At 43.3% G+C, this 21,219-nt stretch overlaps 1 protein-coding gene across 6 annotated transcripts in view; it reads left to right on the forward strand.

Moving 5' to 3' along the window:
• Positions 1–21,219, forward strand: part of CCDC85A (coiled-coil domain containing 85A) — a 99,745-nt gene that overhangs the window by 37,941 nt on the left and 40,585 nt on the right. For 5 of the 6 annotated variants that reach the window (XM_082049088.1, XM_082049091.1, XM_082049087.1 and 2 more), the window contains exons 1-2: positions 1,624–2,160; positions 4,788–5,703. In XM_082049088.1, the coding sequence (XP_081905214.1) occupies positions 1,942–2,160; positions 4,788–5,703 (1,135 nt within the window). In that variant the 5' untranslated portion in view covers positions 1,624–1,941. Of the gene's footprint in view, positions 1–1,623; positions 2,161–4,787; positions 5,704–21,219 lie in introns of those variants that run through there. The other variant, XM_082049089.1, reaches the window with a different exon arrangement.

The following is a 21,219-nucleotide window of genomic DNA, read 5'->3' on the forward strand; positions in this document are numbered from 1 at the left end:
AAATCATTTGAACTTAAAAATAATCTAACATCATATGACCTTTCAACTAATATACTGCTGAATTAGGAGAATAAGAAAAGCCTTTATTTATTGCTGCCTTTTCCCCAAGCTCTTCATTTTTAGTTGCATTAAAATGGAATATATTTGGGCATAAAAGATGACAGCTCCTTTTCATGGCCTTTTGCTGTATTTTTGCCGTGGCTGGTCAGATGCTTTTATCTAAAGCTTTGTTCTTTACAGTGGAAAATTTTGCAGAGAATTTAAGAAAGTAATAGGCGAGTTTTCCGAGAAAATAAAATTTTCACACAATGCTTATTGCTGATGGGGAAATGGGATTTTGTGGTGGCAAAGCTCCATGCTTTGCTGGATCTCTTGTTGACAGTGATGGGCGTCAGGGTTCATTTGCAGCTCAGCAAACATGCTCGGCCTTTTGCTCTTCATTTGGTGCACAAGCGCTGGTTGTGGCAGGTCGGTGGGGAATTCTCGTGTGTCCGAGGAGCAGGACTTTACATTTTCCCCTCGAGAATCAGAAATCATCTTTAATGCTAAGTAATTACAAAATTGTGAAATTGGAGGTAGTAAGAGGCTATGAAATGAGTCGCCCTCCTCTGCCTGCAGGGGATTGTTCCAGGGAAATGGGGGGATTTATAAATGGGAATTCAACCAATTATTCACCCGACAGTTTCAGTTCATCCTCTTCTGCCCCTGAGATACATCGTACCATGTTTCTTTGTAAGCGTCATGAATGGATTATCACGTTTCATTCTCAAATCATCCGCAAGGCAGATTTATGTCAACTCTTTGTATCTCTAAGCAAACTGGGAAATGTAAACCTCTCACAGCACCGCGGCCGAATATTCTCACGGAAGAAATATGAATATCCCGATCCTAATTCCTGGGGGAGCTCGTTTCATGGCATGTGACCTTCAGCGTGAGAGTTGCGGTGAGGACCGGGATCCGTTGTGAGAACAGCGGGAGTGTTGGCGCTGTCAGTGAGACCCGAGGGGGACGCCGAGGCGGTGCTGCCTGTCGGTGATGTAATGCGGCAGCGGCGGGGGCAGCTGCGGAGAGGGCGGCTGTGTTGGTACGGTTATTCCCGCCGCCAGGCCGCTCTCTGGAGCCGGCGGGGCCGGGCCGGGAGCAGCCGGGGGGCCGGGCGGGGAGGAGCCCGTGCCCCGCGGACCCCCCGGGACAGCTCCGGGCAGCGCGCGGCAGGTGGCGCGGGCAGCGCGCGGCAGGTGGCGCCCGCGAGCCGCGCGAGGCCGGCGCCGCCCCCCCTCCCGCGCGGGCCCGCACGTGGCGCGCGCCCCGGTGAAAAGCCGCGAGCCGGCCCGCGCCCGCCAGTGGCGCCGGCAGCGCCCGCTCCTCCCGCCCCGCTCTGTTGTGCTCCGCTCCGCTCCGCTCCTCCCGCCGCGGCGGGGCCGGGCCGCGCAGCACACCCCGGCACATCCTGGCCCGATCCGCCGCTCTCCGCTGGCTCGGGACTCCGCATCCTCCCCACTCGGCGCGCCGGCATCCCTCAGCCTCGGTTACCGGGAGAGGCACCGCTTCTAGGGCCGGGCAGCCCTGGCACAGCAGGGGGACGAGGCGCACGATGCTACCGCTGACCTGTTGAAAGCGCCGGGCTTGTTGGGTCTTCTTTTGTCTTGGCCGTCTTATTTTTTTTTCCTTCTGGGGGAAGTTTGCTCCCCAGCCTGTGGCCAGGCTTCCTCCACACCCTTTCCTGCTCCTCTTCCTCCTCGTTTCCAGGATCCGCTGCGTGCAGTGATTTCCCTCGTACGCCGCAGCCGCCGGCAGCGCTGGCCCTGGGGCACCCCCGCCTTCGCGCCGGACCTGCCCGCCGGCTCCGGGCTCGCCCTCCCCTCGGCGCAGCGGCGGGGCGGCCCCGGGAGGGCTGTGCCCCTCGGCGGAGGGGAGTCCCCGGGCTGCCGGGCCGCCACCATGGCCAAAGTGGCGGCGGAAAGTTGCGGAGCGGCGCCGGCCGAGGACTTGTCCAAGGTGTCGGACGAGGAGCTGCTCAAGTGGAGCAAGGAGGAGCTGATCCGCAGCCTCCGCCGCGCCGAGGCCGAGAAGATGAGCGCGATGCTGGACCACAGCAACCTGATCCGCGAGGTGAACCGCCGGCTCCAGCTGCACCTCGGCGAGATCCGCGGCCTGAAGGTAGCGAGGGGGGAAAGGTGGGAGCCCTGAAGTTGTAGCCCCGGCCGTCCCACCGGGAGCGATCTCATCAGGTGGATGGGCTGGGAGGTGCCGTTACCGAGAATGGCGTGAAAAGTGAACGTGGACTGGAGTGAATAGCGTTTGATCCCGCTTAAAAATGGAGTGTCCAGTGAAGAGATGACCAACTCTCCAGCAGGCTGCGGAGCACGGCTGCTGGATGCTCTGCCCCAGTGTGCTTTGGGTTCATGAAGACTCTCAAGTCTTGTCACTTTCGCCTTAGGCTTCATTGGCTCTTAGTGGGGTTAAATGATCACGCCTGAAGTGCATGTGAAAGAATAATATGCGGAGCTGTAGATATTCAAAAGGTGTTGGGTAGCTTGTGCTGGTTTCTGTCACTGTTTGAAGATGACTTATCTATCAGGCAGTCTGGGAGGCTGCTGGAGGGAGCTGGTTGTTTCCAGGCTGGTGTATGGCAGGTGATGGCAAACCCTGGGGCTTGGTTTCAGGTTGGTCAGAACCAATCCCTACTTGGTTGTCTGAAAAAGACATCTGATAATGCATTTCTGATCAAACCATTTTCGACTGTATACTTCTGCAGTCTACGGTGAGAGGCAGACCAAGTCTGTCATAACGTAGCCCTTCTTAATTTAACAGTTTGTTGAATGAGAGGCATAGTCCCTAATGTTTCCTTCCCAATCGTGAGGACTGGGAAGATAGTGTGACTATTTAAGGATAATTACCTTGATGTAGTAGGTACACCTGTATTATAGACCTAGAAAGTTATTTGAAAGTAGGTATGACTACATAAATTTTTTGATCTTGTTGCTTTGAGGAAGGATATTATTTTTAGGAAATTCCTTCAGTGAGGTGAGGCTGGAGGGACAGAGATGCAGTGTGGGCTTGTGAATGGTTACGTGAGAGTACGTTGGAAGAGAGTTCTTGACTTGTAGAATGGCTTTAAACAACTAGATTACTGAGAAAGTGCCTTCGATAGTAGCATGGTATAAAATAAATAGCACATAGGGGAAGACTGTTCCTATCTCCCAGGTTTTCCTGTTCTGCAAAGTATGAGTGTGTTTGTGTCCTCTCCCTCTTTTTGACAATGTTTGATGTCTGGATGTAAAAAAGACCTGCCAGTGATAGTGCTTTAATAAACATAAAGCTTACATTTTAAATGTAAGTTAAATTACAGCAGTAGTATCTTTCTCCAAGGGTGCCATGACTTCATATGGATTTATGCATCTTCCAGATAAGTAACAAAACACAGCGAGATGTGTAGGAAGGAGTGACAAATTCCTCTCTCAATTCCCAGCTCCTCAAGTGATGTTTAACTTCCGCCTTTTGTTCAGATGCCCCAGCTGGAACTTTGAAAAGGGATTTGGGAGGAGGTTTTGTGCCCTGCATTGGTGTCTGGACATCTGTTTTGTCCCCTGTGAACTGAGTGGTCCATGAGTACCAAAGACCAGCTGTGCCTGGTTTTGCTGGATGGTGCCTCCTGCCTGATGACTTGTGGGCTCCCACAGCTTTTGTATTCCACTAGGGGGTCAGTTTAAATATCTCTCACCAGCACAGGTTTTTAAGGAGACCTTGTAGCATCGTTGAGATTTCTCCTTTGTCAAATACGGGGTTGAAATTGGTCAAGTTCAAAGTTATTTTGAGGCAAAGATCCAGTGCATGCATGCACACAAATCCAGTGGAGTCAGAAAAGCTTCCTTGTCTTAAGGAGCAGGGCTAAAATGATCTTTCCATAAGGCTAAGTTTTTAACAATTTTGGCTCATTTCTACTTCCCATAAGAAGTCATCCATAAGAAGGAATGAATATTTAGATGGGAGAAGGGTGAATATGGTCATGAGCCAGTTTAGTAAAACGAGGAGAATGAAATATTGAAAATGTTTTCTTTGGCATATTACTCTGCTATAGTAATAGCTTGAACATTTTTGCTTCAGACTGTTCCTCACTTAGAGAAGGGCATGGAACCATGTACTTCATTTTGTTAGGAGTGAAAAAATCTATTAAAGCAGATTATTTCATTTCAGAGTGGTTGAAGCAGTTCTGCTTAAATGATGACTGACAAGGTTCTTTTATGCAAATCTGAAACAAAATCAAAGAGAACCCAAATATTTTAAATCTCCCAAAAGTTCATCTTTATGTGTGAATGTGCTTTAGGGAATAGAGAGTATAAATGTTAATAATTAATGATTTAAGGGAGATTTCTGATGTACCTTGCAGTTTTATTCAGCAGTGATTCTCAGGTGCATCTTTCTCAAGGGAGTGGGGTCATCATGAGAGAGCTTATGATCTGTGCCCAGTTTGGGAGCTAAATTATTCTGATACTTAGCATTAAAATTAATTAAGGACCTGAAACTTTTTATGCTGTATCAGAAGCTAGTCTCTGAAGCTTTTAAGATTAGCTCCACATTACAGTGATTATTTTTTGACTGGGCAGCAGCTTTGTTTGTTTGAAACTGTTATAATATGCCAGATCTACCCAAACAATTATTTATGCCTTGTTTGAGTGCTTAGGTGATGGATTTACGGCAGTGCTGATCACTGGCTTGTATTGTGGTAATGATATAATGTTAATTCTTTTAGATGCTTATCTCTCATTATTATCTTTCTTTTGAAGGATATCAATCAGAAGCTGCAAGAGGATAACCAAGAACTGCGAGACCTTTGCTGCTTCCTGGATGACGACAGGCAGAAAGGCAAGAAGGTGTCCCGCGAATGGCAGAGGCTGGGCAGGTACAGCGCCAGCGTCATGCACAAAGAGGTGGCCTTGTACTTACAGAAGCTGAAAGAACTGGAAGTGAGACAAGAAGAAGTGGTTAAAGAAAACCTGGAGCTGAAAGAGTTGTGTGTGTTGCTGGATGAGGAGAAAAGCGGCGGAGCAGGCAGCCGGAGCTCTATCGACAGCCAGATCAGCCTGTGCCAGTTAACCACAGCAAGCACCTACATCAGAGACGTCGGTGACGGGAGCAGCACTTCTAGCACAGGAAGTACAGACAGTCCAGACCATCATAAACATCACCCAAGTACTAGTCCAGAACACCTTCAGAAAACTCGGGGTGAAGGAAGTCCTGAGCATCAGAAACACCGGAGTATCAGCCCAGAGCACCTGCAGAAGCCCAGGAGTTCTGGCAGTCCTGATCATCACCTGAAAGGACCAAGTCCGGAGCATCACAAAACCATCGTCAAAGCACCTGAACAACAGAAGCACAGCAGCAGCAGCCCAGAAACTCTCCCAAAACACATTCTGAGTAGTAGCCCTGAACACTTTCCAAAGCAGAGGCCTGGTAGTAGCCCTGAGCATCAAAAGCACAGCGGTGGCAGCCCAGATCATCTTCAAAAACACACGTCGAGTGGCAGTACAGAACATCTCCACAAAGTGAGGGGTACGAGCCCTGAGCATCTCAAACAACACTATGGAGGAAGCCCAGAGCATCTCAAACATCTCAGTGGAAGCAGCAGAGAAGGTACCCTCAGGAGACAAGTAACGGATGACCTGTCACCTCACCACAGAAGTATATACAACGGAATGAATGGTGGGTCAACACATTTAGTAAAAACTCACTTTGAAATTTACTAAGGTAGTTTCAAAGCTATTTCGACTATTTCTGGAAAAGGGTATAATATTTTATTTGAAATGAAAGGTAACGAGGCTGGTGTCTGCATTATTCCTTTAGCAAGTGAGTTAGCTGGAATGTACCCATTTGTCCATCTAGCGGGTGTTGGGTGGATTAAAATGGTTGAGGAAAGGTGTGTCTGGAGCGTTGGTGGAAGGTGTCAAGGAGCAGCTCTTGGCCTTGATCCTCCTCTGCGGCTGTAGATGGAAACTCTTTGTCCCTGGGCAGAATCACACACGTTTCTTGTCCTGCCTGTCTTGGAGTCAGGACAATGAGGTGCATGTCCCCAGTTGCGGTTCCATGTTCCTGGCCTGCTCTGTCTGGTGGTTGAAAGATTTTAAAGTTTCCTGTTTATTGATGAAAGGCTTCTTATATCCTTTTTCATAAACTCTGGAAAAGACTCCAGATGAAGAGCTGGGCTCAGCATAAATGAATCTGATAGCTCCTGAAGCTTTTCAAAGCTTTGAGTTTGCATGAGTTTTATTGTAACAAATTAAAAATTAAGGAAGAGCTTAAGGGTGCAGGTTTTCTTTGTGTTTTAGAAGATATCTGATAAACATGCCTAGCTTTTAAGAGCTGTGTTTCCTCATGGATTGAAATTGATTACTTTTTTAAAGACAGTCATAATTTAAGTAATTTGTTATTTTGAAAGACAAGCAGTTACAACAACATTGAAGTGAATGAAATATAGCAAATGAAAGTATTAAAAACGAAGTTCAAACATCTTACTGTGCTGTAAAAATAACTTTCTATAGACTTAGCAGAATTTCTATACTTTGCTCTGTTTTTTCTTCCATGTGCTTGGAGATATTTTTATGAAGGAAATCAGCGTCATAGTTGAAAACCCATTTCTGATTTAGATTTGAAGTCAAGCACTGAAGAAAGTGAGGATTTTGCTTTAGTAAATTGTCTCGCATGGAGTTGATGTGTTTCCATTTGATGAGCAGCTGGCAGAAGCTGCGTTGGCATCGGTGGGACTGGCCACTTGTTGGATCTGCTTTTGCGGTGGGGCAGACAGTGAGCTCTGTGCCGGTGCTGGCCTCACTTCTCGTGTTGTGAGTAACTTCCAGGATCCCTTCAGTTAAAATCACCTGCTCTGTAGGGGTCAATCCCAATTACTTTCAGTGAAATGTGCATGCTTGACAGGGCTGATGAACCCCAAAGTGGTAAGTGTAGAGTCTTCTCTTTTGAATGATTTGAAAATTATGAATGAGTGTATGACAGCTATGTGAAGATGTGTAATGCATAAGTTATAAAAGTTAGTCTTGCAAAACTTTCATGAAATACTGTATTTCTATCTCCATTCAGTTCTTTCTGTTTAACATTGACCTGGCCGTAAGCAGGATGAAGTGTGGAACCAGACTTCCTAAAGGTGGCTTCTTACTTGTGCTCATGATGTTCAGCAATCCAGTCACTGGTTAGGTAGAAAGGTGATCCAAGGTTTTAAGTGTATATTTTTAAAACTCCTTTACAGTTTCTTGGCCTCCAGCATGATGGGCTTTCTGACACCTTTTTTGGTCCATATAGTCTTGTTAAGAACTCTGCTGTATTAGTAACGGTACAATGAAAGCAGAGGTTACTCTAAACCTCAGTTGACTGGCATCCTTTGTGCAGGGTATTGAAACTATCTGCAATTTGGACTCAAGCCACAAGATGCTGGAGAGGACAGCTGGTGATTTGGGAGTCTGTTTATTGACTTCAGTCAGAGCTCTGTCTGTCCTGCACTTTATATAATCATTTTTGTAGAGGACTTCTCTCAGCAGTAAGCTGTCAAACCTCTCTTCCTTCATATTTATATAATTTGATGTAAGCATGAAGCTTAATACTGACATTCGTCTGCCCTTGGTCAGTGGTAAAGCTCTGGACAGCTTTGCTCTGAGGAGCAGGTCTTAAACTTCAGGAAAATGCTTGGTCTGCACAGCAAGGCTGAATCATTGTGGGGTTTTGTGTTTCGATTTTGTCAGATATTGTGAAGGTGTGGACAAGAACAGTTAATATGGAAGTGGTAGAAGTGCTGACCGTTGTTCTTGTTGTGAAAGCAATGTGTAAATCTTAATTTGCATGGTCTGTGTCTGCATGTCTAAGTGAACCTGGCAATGCAGTACAGATGGGGAACTGATCTGCATCTGTTGTAAGGAAGGGTGAAATTGTGGAAACATGCGTGAGAAAGTGGCTTGGAGACCTGGCTCTAAACTATGATGAGGAATACAAAAGGATGCTGTTTTTGATACTTATCCCAAGTCGTGTAGTAAGTATACTATATCATGTTGGCTGTACCTAATTTGTTTTAAAATGTGGAGTACATCTAGCTAGTAGATGTTTGATTGCACATTAGTGTGATTACTTTGCAGGACACTTGTAGTCTTATTGCAGCACTTGTGGACTGTCATTTGAGCAGCAAGTGTGAAGTGCTTGTGACCCTAAGTGACAAATAGCAAAGAGTAACATATTTTGTCTCCTTTGTAAATAAAGGAGTAAAATAATATATTGTGACCGTGTAATCAGAAGCGGTGGATTCAGTAGCATGCAATTATCTATACCAGAGCTTGGACTGGATGGGAAGATGCAGGGAGTGGAGCTGGAGCATTTGCAGGTTTGACAAACTCTGAAGCTAAAGTTAAAACAGTTGCAATACAATATTCCAATGCTATCAGAAATATGATGTGTAGCTGTAGCCTGCATTACAGGAGATGGTATATGCATTAATTATTTGGGCTTCATGCATATTTGAAGTGGTCATGAGGTTTGCAGGAACTTCTTCAGTCTGGGGCTGCCTTTGGTCCATAGGCACAGCTGAAGGAATAAAGGATGTGATGAGAACATTTCCTTTCATAATTCTTCTTGTTTTCTGCACTCAAAGGTTTGATCTTGGTATTTGTTTCCTGTAGGACATGCCAGCTTCCATTTATAAGATTTATAAAGCTTTAGACAAAACAATACTTCAGAGTTCTCCTACACAGTTTTCTGAAATGGGGTCCTCAACCTTTGGAGTGACAGAAAATGGGATGCGAGAGCTAAGTTTGGCTTGATGCTTAACTGAAAGCATGTGTATTTCATTTTAAAGACTCTAACCAAATAAAACATGATAACAATCTTTTGGTGTGATCACATTCTGGGTAACGTGCACAGAGGTATTTGGGATAGAAAGATGGCCGAAATTAGAAGAGAAAATACCAGCAGTAAAAACATTTTAAAGAGAACATTTGTGCAACCTGGAATCCATGACAGTTTGACACAAATATGTGGGCTATAAGTGCCTCTCTATAAATCCCTGTGCTTTCAGCATTTGCAATCTAAGTGGTGGTTTTCATTCTAAGCAATTTGCTGTAAACTTTCTATTTTAAGAAGTCCTTTGTTTTACTCTGGGCTTTGGCTTTTGTGTGAAAGGAAAGTATCAGAAGGCTTTCCTATGTGCTCTTTGCTTCCTGCTGAGGTTATTAATGAAGAGCAGTCAAAGTGCTGCCCAGCGCTGCGTGTGCCGCTGGGGCTGCGAGGATCCAGACACAGCGAGTGCGACAGCACCTCTCCTTCTGCAGAGCTGTGTGCAGCCTGAAGGGAGACTCGCTTTACATCTGCAACAATTTCTGCTACAAGTGTGTTTCTTATAAGGAAAATAAAATGAGAAAATACTGCACTGAGTAAAAAGAGGAAACTGTAGTATGACTTCAGAGAGAAAACACTTCTAATAACAATACTTACAATGAGTTAACTGCTATCCTCTCTGGAAATAACTCGCATGCTGCTGGCCAAATAGCAAAATGGTGTTTAGGTGTAGGTTTGTTGTGCTTCTTAATGGTGAAGTGGAAATAATTTGCTGTCATTAATAGTGATATACAATACTTGGTGTGTGACCTGAGCTTTCCTGATGGCTTGTGCTGCTGTCCATGCCAGTATGGAGAGTCTGAGTCCTTGCTTGGAGGGAATACATTTAACCTGAGGACAGGACCTCCTGTCACATAGTCCTTTGCACAGCTTTGAGTTACAGTGTTATGGTTTTATAATGGTAAAATATGGTCTTAGAAATATTACAGTGATTAAATTGTCAAATTCTCTGAACTCTGGCACTTATAATGCGGAGTTAGAACATTGTAATAACTCTTGGTAAGTGCTGCTTGCTTAAGATCTTCAGCCTTGTAGGGTATATTATGTGTGTTAATCAAAGGGTGTCCTGTCTTTTTCTATTCTGTCTATTAAGGGATTTTTTTTAAAGGTGTGGGGGTTTTTTGTTTGTTTCTTTGTTTTTGTTTATTTCTTTTTAAATTTTATTTTCTTAGGAGGCTAACAATGGGGAGGTTGTACAGGGATTGGAGATGGACGGGTTAACAATTAGGGAAGAACATAAGTCAGTATAGTGTGGGCTTAAAATTTTGTGCTACCATTCACACACAAAGGGCATAGATGTTGGCAGGAGTCAATGGCAGCGAGACATTCCAAATTATAGCGTATTTAATAAGCTATACTAAAGTTTGTGTATGTAAGAAAATGGCTCTAGCAATGAAAATTCATTGGCCTCTGAGCTAGTAAATCATGTCTTAATTAGTAAACCAAAGCACAACTTGTCTTGGGTCTTACTGTCATATACACTGATATATAGTTACTGAGAGAGCATTGAGAATTATCTTCAAGTCATGATCTTGGTATAAATCTTGTCTGCATGTACTTTTTGAGTGGTTAAAGGGTGTTAAGAGAATCAGCTGGGACTGAAGCAGAGCTTTGAGTTTTGCTTAATGCAGAAAGAAGTGCATCTTGATATACCACATACACGTGTGAAAAGATTAAAGCAGAATTATACAGTGCTTGTGGTATGATGGGTTTTACCACCACCTTATCCAGGAATCCGTAGAAGAGTCCACTGCGTAACCATCAGTGTTCTTGTCTGAAGATAACTGTGGCACTGAGTCTTGGTAAAGCCATGCAGTTTGGAGTATTGTATTAATAACAGGATGCTTAGTTGTGACTAAACTCTTAAGCCACACTAGCAGATTTAGCCAGACCCTCATTGTTGTGAAACAGCACAAAGCTGAGTTCAAGTCCTGAGCCTTTGGGTAATAACGAAAGGTCATGTGGGAATCCTTGGAGGCTGGGAGAAGAGATCTGATTCATTTGGCCTAAGGTGGACATCAGCTTCTGAGTAATAGAAACTGCAGGTGAATTTCACTCTGGTGTGTTGTTCCATTGCTGTTAATGGCAAAAGTTTTTGTGTGTCTCCTCTGAAACAGCCCGTCCTGGACCCTGTCGGGGAAAAGAAAGAAAGGTAAAATACTAACTGCATTGGTTTGATCCAGTGTGGCAATTTCTCATTTCTTTTGGTCATTGTTCCTTTGTATGTGGATGCAATTTTTCAGCACACTCATTCTCCAGCTGTGGCTTGTAATATTCCTCAAGGACTTAATAATATGCTCTTTGCTGCTAGTGCACACGTGAAGTACTGTGAAGGGTTTTAGTGATGTTCTTTGATTCCTTTATGTACACGAACTAAGAATCCTCTATAATCTGTGGGGCATTCACAACCAAGAGATCTAAAAGCATATTTAAGTAAACAAGGAGAAATATCCACCCTTCTCTCTTTCCCCTCTTTGTGCTATTTCTTCTTTTGAAATCTGATCACTTGTGATGGGATTTTCAGGCAGTATCCTAACAGAAGGATACAAAAAAATGAGAAGAGAGATGGATCAGCCTGGAGGAGGCTCTGGGCAGTGGGACTGACAGACAGTGAGATGAACAAGTAATAACAGTCATCTGTTTGGGAGGAAATTAATGATGCAATGTGTGGGGGGGAAGGATATCTACTAAAGTAGGCTTTAAAAAAATTAATGCACTAAAGATACCAGGCTGTGCACATTTAGTGGTTTTCTAAGTCTTTCTATTTTTAATACTTTTAATTCTGCAAGATACGCAAAAAAGAGTCAGGATCGTGACTTGAGATCTGTCCATGAGCATTTGGTGCACAGCACGGAAATGTTTGGAAATTTATTGCTTGTGAATGGGAAAGCTGCTATCTTGAGCTTGGCTGTCTTAAGAGATGAACAGTTATGTGAAGGCTGTGAATAACAACTAGGCTTAGTTCAACTTGTCAGTTCTGCTACCAGCTTTCGGCATATTTGCATTGTTTCTGTACATTCCTGGGGAGAGGAAGGAACCAGAAGTTTAGCACCTGTGTACTTCAGCAAGTACGTGTTTCTTCCAACCTTCATTTTCTATCTGCATGATTTATGTGAACTTTGTGCTGAATTATTACAAATATTTTGTCAGTTTAGAGAGGGGAAAAATGGTCACAAAGTTTGTAATACTGATCTGTGAAAGTCCATTTAATGATTTAAGTGGTTGTTTAGACTAATCAAACACAGTAGGGTTCAAGAAGCGCTATCAAGAGTAAAAGATAGGTTAGAGCTGAAAAAGCCCAGTGCATGTGGTAAGAACCAAGATTGAATGTCTTCTGAAGGTCTGTTTTGGTACTTCCTCAAGGTTATCCAGATTATTCCAGAACTTTTATGCCTGTGATATCAAACTTCTTTAATCTGATCAATAGTGAGATCCCTCCCTCAAATGTTTGACCTCAAAACTCACTAGATTTCTTTCACTGCATCTCTTTAAGTTCCTGTGAATTGTGAAAATTTGCCTTGATCAATGCTTGCTTGAGGCTTTTGGAGCATGTACTTGTAACTTGTATTCAAAGAGAAAAGATATTTGCTTTTTACAAAGGTTGCAGGGCTGATTCATCACTGTAGCTCCCATTTCTGCGAAGTTCAGCAGATAATTCTCGGTAAAAGCATTGACAGGTGACCCACATCCCCTCTTGGTTTCTCAGTCTATTTTTGGTTTACAGTGGATGAATCTTAATGATGCTAAAAATCCATCTTACGATTTTTGTGGTCTGAAAACATTACCGATGGCATTAAGATGAGTCTCTAAAAATACTGTTTGATTGTGAGAGAAGAAAAAACCCACTTCACTGAAGCCAAGCGTCTGGATGCTCTGAGGTAACGGGCTCAGTTTCTTCGAAGATTTGAGCACTTCCCCCCTTGCTGACACCTGCCTTGCGCTGCAATGGGATGCCTGGACAGAAGAACATGCTGAAATATCTGTGCTCTTGCCGTGAATGTAGTCACTTGTCATTACGGTCATTTATCTTGCTTGCTTATGTCCGCTTTTGGATTTTTAGTAACCTGAGGTTAAATTTTGAATTTTAGCTTTTTGCAATATTGTTCAGTCCTTAAAGAAAACATGAAAGCAAAGCATTCCAGCATTTTTTTTTCCTAACCAGCTCTCCCCCCACCAAGAGCAAAGGCTTTGCAGTCTTAACCAAACAGCAGAAGACACCAGAATCTGTGTCTCCTCCAGGTACAGGAGCTAAGAACTCTCTGATCTATTCCTTGTTGTTGGAACTTGACACCTGACCTACATTCCAGTGAATAATGCTGAATGCTGCATTTTGACAGCTTGCAACCATAGCACGGGCAACTATTTTGGAGAACTAGGAGGACAAGAAGCATCCTGAGCATATTAAAAGAAATCCTAATTCTAGCATGAAAGTCTTTGTATTTGTATATCTTACCTTCTCTATGAAAGTAATAAAATGGAAACATTTCTTAACCTTTTAGAGCATACTGAGTTGTATTCAGGCTGACGACAATGAATTGCTGGGTTACCTGACAGCAGAGAAGTGACTGAGACCATCTTGCAAGCTTGGATCTCAGATTTGTCCTCTCAGGTCCCTCCACCGTCCTGGTGTCGTCAAGAACGAGTTGGATACTGTGACCTCCTGGGACTGATCACCCTGCTGCAATTACATCCACTCCTCCACCCATGGAATACCAAAAAGATACTTGGGGAAGGCCAAAAAGAGATGTAGCACAAAGGATTTGCTTGACCCTCTTCTGTGATAACTCTACAACAATCCAAATTAAATAAATTGTTTTGTACTTAAATGACAAGTCAATGCAATCAGTTGCCACCTGGAAATGTGAGCGGCAGGCACTGAAGCTGAGAGTCAGTTTCCTGGGCAACATATTCTGTTCCACCTCTGTTGCTTGATGGTGGTTTTATTTGATTATTTTTAACTAAGAAAATTGACAGAGTCGAATCTGATATCAGTTTGGAAAATGAATATTTGAAGGATTAGTGAAGAATGTTTGAATGAGAAATCATTTCTGTTTGCTTTGAGAGTAAAACATCTATTGGTGTTATCAATATGAAAAGATCTGTACTTCAGTTGTAGCAAATCTTGGCTCTGTCTGCCTCGTGTTTGGTAGAGGTGCACTTCGCAGATGTATTTTTCAGTTAATTGATGTTAGATATCAATCCTATGTGTCGCTTAGACCTAGTGAGAGATTTTTAGATATTCATTGGCTCTGTTACAGGAGAAACAGGGTCTTGACTGTGAAGATGCAGTCCAGTCACACTTGCTCTCAAATTTAACATTCTAAATTAAGTGCTTTTAAAACCTCCAAAATGTTGTTAGATTTTAATTGATTTGTTCTTGTGATGCTGCTCAGAAATCATGATGAATAGCAAGCGAGAGCCTTTTGAAGCTGGTGGGAAAGGGTCTGTAATGGAAGATTTTCACTGCCCAGAGTGAGAAGGATCCAGATAATGTTTTTGTTCTGTTTAGTAGGAAATGCTGTTTCCCAGGGAACCAGGAGCATCTTGATTCCAGCCCTGAGCCTCACTGCGTCTGTGTTTTTCCCATCAGTGCAGTTTTCAGGTGCCTCAGGAGTGTGAATAGTTGTGCTGGGTAGATGATGAATAATGCCAGCCCGTGGGTTTACTCGCCTGGTGAGCAGGGCTGTCAATACGGTGCTTACTCAGGATTAAACGTGTCCTATTCTAGCTGGTGAAACACAGTGAGAGAGGTTCTTCGAGAGAGAGTTTCTTCACTGCTCCAAAGCCTGAGTGTGTCTGTGGTATGGTCAAATTTTGCTGAATTCATGAACATCTGGCACAGGGAAAGACTGAAAATCTCTAACATGTTGGTCATCAGACTAATGACATTCATGCACCTTCTGGGAATTGCCGTTGCAGCATGTCTGTTCTTGCCAGGCCAACCTGCTGCCCCAAACCCTTCTGCTCCGGTTCGTGCTGTGTGCGCTTGTTTCAGCGAGTCCTGGGAGCTTCTGAAGGGTCCGGAGCAGCACTGTGACCTGGGAGCGGGGACTGTGCTCCCAGCCGAGGAGGGGAGGACACGGCTGTTCTTTGCTCACTTGCTTGCTGTCAAAAGCCATCAGAAGGTCCCCTCCTTGCTTTTCTAACAGCTTGTTTCTTAGATAAGTCTGTTTTGAGTGTGGTGTAAAAATTGGGGCTGAGGTTACGTGCCTAGAAAACACCTTTATGAACAATTAGCTTCATACAAACATTGTCAATGTGTTTCCTTTCAAAATGAACTTTTGAAGCAGTGTTTCCTTCCTTCCTGGATTTCCTGAATTATGCTAACCAAACCAGTGAGGAGCAAAGCTCATTTTAATTATATTTTGTGTGTGTGTGTGTGTGTGTACAGCAGGTGTGCTACAAGTTGTTAATGTACCTTTTGCATTTACGGGGGTGCTTAAAGGTGTCTTTGCATGTAGAGGAAGTGATTTACAATGAGTCCAGATTTTGAGTAAACACGAAGTGGCAGTGACGGCTTTAGCAGAGGAAGCTACGTTTTGCTATCTTGTTTCTTGTGGCCTGTTTTTAATCTTGCAGGCTAGTTGTGTAACTGTCATTATCTTTATTTGGGAAATCGAGATGCTGATAGGAATTGGAGGCATGGTCTAGCTGTCAGCTGGGGATTCCACATTGCTAACTGGTGCGACCAAAAGGAGCATTCATCTTTCATCCAAAGAAAATCTGAAAATGAAAGCTCTTATATACTAAAAAAATGAGAATACAATACTTTGGCAGGATGGTCATTTAGCCTTGGTATCAATTGCTAGTGTGGGGCGGTGTGAATGTGCCGGGGTGAGGGGAAGCGGTGCTGGGCACATCTGCATCTCCATGGCGAGTCCCAGCCTCAACATCTGTGTCACTTGGCAGATGTGGAAGACAAGAACTTGGTGAACTGGTGTATTTGGAGATTTTTTGGCTGGATGCGGGTAGGTGGTTGTGCTGCTGTCTGGCAAACACTGCGGTCGGAAATGCTGATTTCAGGTCACGTGAAGCTGCGGCTGCGTTTGAGGGCAGACTGGGCACAGGTTCTGCTGTCTGCCAAAAGATGGAGCTTTCCTGTACGAAGTCACGGGAGAAGAGTCATTTCTAAAAACATTTATGAATGGCACCGATCATATTTAAAGCTCCATAGTAATGTACGCTCAGTGGGGAACCAGGCTTTGATGTTCCGCAGTGACAGCCCCAACATTTCCAGTGGGTGATGTGTGATGACAGGACTGCAGTAACAATTCTTGTTACAAGTGGCAAGTGACTGCGATTCCAGCAGCCCTGCCATGCTGAGCAGGGGGTTTAATGGCATTTCTTACCATGACATGTGGGCTGAGTGCAGTGTAATGTTTCGAACCTGTGCAGAGATTCAAGAGACGTTGGCATTGTTACTATTTTAATCTTACTAGAGCAAACACCAGGTTGTGTGTCCTGGGCATGATTTAGCAACCTGTTAGTCTTTTAATTATCTCCTTCTTAATTAGATTGGTCTGATTATTTGCTACTTGAAATAAGTGCATATTTTTAAGTTCTCAGGGCAGTAGCTCTTGGGGAAAAAAAAAAAATCATTGCTTTTCATTTTATAGGCATTTTGTCTTTCATGCTGAACTATGGGAACATATGGTGCTGCTTCTGATGTAGCACTTGTCTAAATATCTTTGCTTGTAAAATTTTCTGCAGGGCCATAGAATTTTCTCCTGTAAAAACAGTACTAATGTATTTAACCAATTTTATAACTACAGGATGGGATTATCACAGTTTTGTCATTGTAACCTTTTACTGGATGTAGGTCAAGAAATTAAACTGTGAACCCCAAATAAGAAAAATGAAGAGTAAATAGAAATACAAGTGTTACTATAATCTGTTACTGTCTGGAGGGCAGGAAATTAGACCTCTCTGCAGTAAATGAATGTGCTGAAGGTGTGTGAGCCATCCTTACTGTGCACCAGGCTACACTGAATGCTGCAACACAGCAACTTCGTGTGAGTAGCACTCGAGCTGTTCTGTCCTGAGCAGTGATTCCATATCTGGAGATTGGAACCATTTTTTGCCTGGTTCCTTTTGCCATCACTTTGGTGACAGCTAAAGGCCAGCAGTGTTTGCTTGCTAACGAGATAACGGTAGAGTGATGACTGTTCTGATAATGCAGAGTCACAGTTTTTGTGAATGTGATTTTGCTGTGCTTTGGAGCTTTTTCCTCTTAAGGAATTGCATGGAGTATTTAACTGCTTTTTAGGAACATGGAACTAGATGGGGAAAAGTGACAGGTGATGGTTGTTGAAGTTGTGGAGAGAGAAGTGCAGGATTGTGCAGCCTTTGGATGAGCTTTGGCTGTGCCGCGGTTACTCCTGTCATCACTTTTAGGTGAGGTTTAAGTCAATGGAAAGAGTTGTGTTTACTCCTCTTTCTGAACAGTTGGCCTGTGAACAGCCGTGTGAAAAAATCCATCCAAGCCAGGCTTAACTAGCAGGATGGAGTGAAAGGACAGGCGAACAGAAATTTGTGGTAGCTGCAAAGCTTTGGAACTCCACATAGATGAAAAAGGTCTTTCTAAATTTATCGGAGACTTTTCTTTTGAAAATTGCTTTTTTCTTAATATCTCAGATTTAAAAAAAAGCCAAGTGACTTGCCTGGCGTTTGCTTTGGTAGCTGCTGACTGCTGGTGTGATGAGCATTTTGGATCCCAGTGCTGTGACCCCACGTTCATCACAGTAAAAGATGTTGAAGCAATAAGCACCAGAATCTTGAGGGTAAACTGTCAGAACTCTACGGATTTGTTGAATGCATCTTAACGTTAGTTCTGGTCCTTAAGTATCTTGAATGAAAAGAGTGTAATATGTTTTTTCAGTCACCCTCTTTGCTAAAGATGTGGAAAAGAAGATAAATCCATATACAAGTTTATCCTATGTTAGTTTTTGTACATACACAGGAGAGAGACTCAAAGTAGAATGCAGAAAACACTGAACTAGGATTGTTGGGCTGTTTTCTTACCAAACAGCGGAGTCCTTGAGTGGGAATAAGAATGACGATTGCCAGGAGCAACAAGTGAGCTGGCAGCACTTGGGGGGCTGTAGGTCAGCAGATAACACGTGTAGTTCCCAAGTGCTGTTCCAGCATGTTCAACCCCATTTTGATTTTTAAGAAAAATGGAATGTCAGAAGAGAGGAAATTTATCTTACTGCAAATAACTGGTCACACAAGAATTCTTTTTTGATTCTATTTTCATGGGAACGTATGTTTCACACTCGATAGTCAACTCTTTCCCTAAGTCTTTGCTTCCCACAGTAGTTGACATATGAAAAATCAGTATGTGTGTGGTGAAGGAAACCGGTGGAGGAGCCCACATGTAATAAATCCTTTAAAACATAAGCATAGGAGAAAACTCCTTATCGTCCAAAAAGAATGGCTTGGAAACCGTGGGGAGAAGGGACAGAGGGATTTGGAAAAAGGTTGAATCACTTTAATTTCATTTTTGGTGGGAAGAAGTGAATCTGAATGAGAAATTGATCACACACTGTTTGATCCTCTTGTAGAAATATTGCCATTGATTTCTAGAGGAATGAGATATAGTCACATTATTTGCCTGTGATTCTGAGCTTTTCTGTTGGTAGAGATTAATTTGCTGACACTCAAAAAATACCCCAAACCAAACTAAAAAATGAATAAAAAAAACCTACTTGACTGCATGGAGGCTAAATTAACTTTTTAATCTTCAAGGTGATTGTTATGCCAGAGCCATGGGGGCTGAGGAGGGATTTTCCTTGAACTTTTAGTCTTCAGACGAACCATGTGCTTGCTGAGTAGTTCCACAGTTGAAATGGTTAATCATTCTCTAAAAATCACATAGATACGTGAAGCTGCGACTTTCTGATTGTTTGGGCTCTGAGGAATATAACGTGAAAAGCTGTTCAGGTTCTACCAGCTGGCCGGAGGCTGCAGGCACTTGAATGGGATACAGCTACATTTACCGTGATCAAGTGCTGCTTCATGCATGAAATAAATGCTGTGGTCCTGTACGGGTGACTGATGATCTGTTACCTTTAAAACAGTATGAGTAACATGCAGAATTAATTTTCAGTGGGTTATTCACGTTACCACTTGTTTGTACCCCCTGGAATCTCATATGATTGATAAACATCATTTAAAAACAAACTCAAAATAAAATATGAGAGATTTTAAAAGTGTGCTTTTCACAACAATAGCCTCCATTTCACCATGAGATGCTTTGCAAACCTAATCTAGCAGCAGTTTATGCTGCAAAAGATGTTTATAGCTCACTTTATTTTGGTTCCTTATCAAATTACTGGTCTTATTCTTTAAGGCTCCCAGGGGATTGACTTAAGCTGAAGTGTATAGATCATCCCTCTCCGCGTGGTCCCTTGTGACCCTCCGTGGTTTTGGGCTGATCTCAGCTGGCAGGGTCAGTGTGGAACTGCCCACAGCAGCGCCTGCTCAAACAGGGTGGTTTGCAGCTCCAGCTTATGTACCTGGATCCACCCTTGAACTTCTGGGGAGAAGAACCTGTTTAGGCCTGGGATTAGCAAAAACTAGAAAACTGAGAGGAGAATCCAGCCAGCAGGAGACAGAGGGAAGGTGTGTGAGAGGCAGGCTGTCTGAAAGGAAGTGATGAGCTGTGTGTGGTGATAGGGCAAATATCCACAGATGCGGAGTTTCAGGATTTCTTTCTTCTTGTGCAATTCAGACTTGGGTTTGACTCTGCTGTGGGGATCTGAAAATACCTGGTGCTGCTTGCTGAGTTTGTTCCTTCAACTCTGAGCTGGTAACTGTATACAGCTAACCTGTCCGAAGGTCTCATTTTGCATGTATGGAAGAAGCTGATGCTGGGTGTCGGAGCCTTTGGTGAGCAGCACGTGTCAGAGTCCTGCAGCTCAGCTGCACATCTGCTGGTGGGAACATCAGCATCGACGGTGCTCCACAGATCCAGGGAGTTAGGCAGTGTGGGATATATATTCTGACAGCCTCAGTAGCACCAAAATGTTGGACTTAAGTGAAACTTTGTGGTTTTGGTCCTTGCCCTACAGAGATCAGGTGAGCTGATGGCTTTACTTTGTTCAGAGGTTGTTTTTGTAATTCTCCTTTGTACACAGGCTCTTGTGCAGTTCCAGAGCAACAGAAAAGCTCAGCAGTGTCTCAGCTAACAAAAGCAAACACTCTCTGTTTCATGTGATTCTTGATTTATTTAAAATAAAAGAAGTTGTGCGGTTGGAAGCAAGGCTGTTCTCAGCATTTGTAAGCTGAGCAGGGTCAGTCTGGGTCGTTACCTGGATTTTTAACCTCTGGAAAGAACAAAGGTGTCAGGGCTGTAAAAAACATCATCTTTTGAGTCAGTCATAAATACTGTGAGGGTAAAGGGTGACATACTAAGCTGATATTCTTTCTACTTATTTGAAGTCCCACAGACTAAGAGTTTTAAAGTTTTTCCAGGGCTCTCTGCAAACATTGGTGGTGGGATGTTTTATCTTCCATACTTATAACTGGCTTGACTGTCTGATGAACAACTGGAGATATGAAGGAGACAGTTTCCTTAAAGGGCTGTTGGCATCTCAGTCTTCACCCTTGGAAGAACAATGAAAACAGTGAGTGAATGTTGATGTTGCAGTAGATGGGTTTGTTTGCAAGGACCAAGCTTTATGCTCAGTGTAGTCGTAAAACAATGATTTCAAATTATTGACTTCTGGAATGTGAAGTCATCAAACTTCTGTTATGGAAAAATCTTTTTATATTAGAGAAGTGCATCCTACATGCTCTTCCCCTGGTATAGAAACTTCTCACGTTTCCTATAGGTGTTGTGCCTGAGCATGTGCTCAGTGCATGAACTCTTTCAGAGCCACTCAGCCTTGGCTTTGATCTCAATAGTACAACATGTTTGACTGTTGTATTTTTGCAAATACTGCTTCCATTGTCGTTGTTGTTATTATTATTATTATTATTATTATTATGAGAAGTTTTGCATAATTCTGAATCTCATCCTAGATTTAAAATACCTTATGGTTGCTAAAAGAAGAGATGCTAAAATGTGTCGCTATCCTTTGGACAGGATCCTGTGATCACTCCATCAAAGTCTAGGTGGGTGATGGTCCAACTCGCTCTCTTTCTCTGCAAGTCTGGGATGTGACAGATAGAACAGGTGGGGGTTCATTTCTGTAGAAGACAAGGAAGCTGCTGTGTGTTCCAGTGCTGGTAAAAGTGTACCTTCTTTGGACATTTTAGCAGGACAAAAAAAAGGTTCTGCAGGCCATATGGGTAGAAAAAGGGGTAAAAAAGCCTTTGGCCGAGAACAGC

This window comes from Streptopelia decaocto (assembly GCF_964273445.1).
Source record: "Streptopelia decaocto genome assembly, chromosome: 3".
In the NCBI taxonomy this organism is placed as follows: Eukaryota; Metazoa; Chordata; class Aves; order Columbiformes; family Columbidae; genus Streptopelia; species Streptopelia decaocto.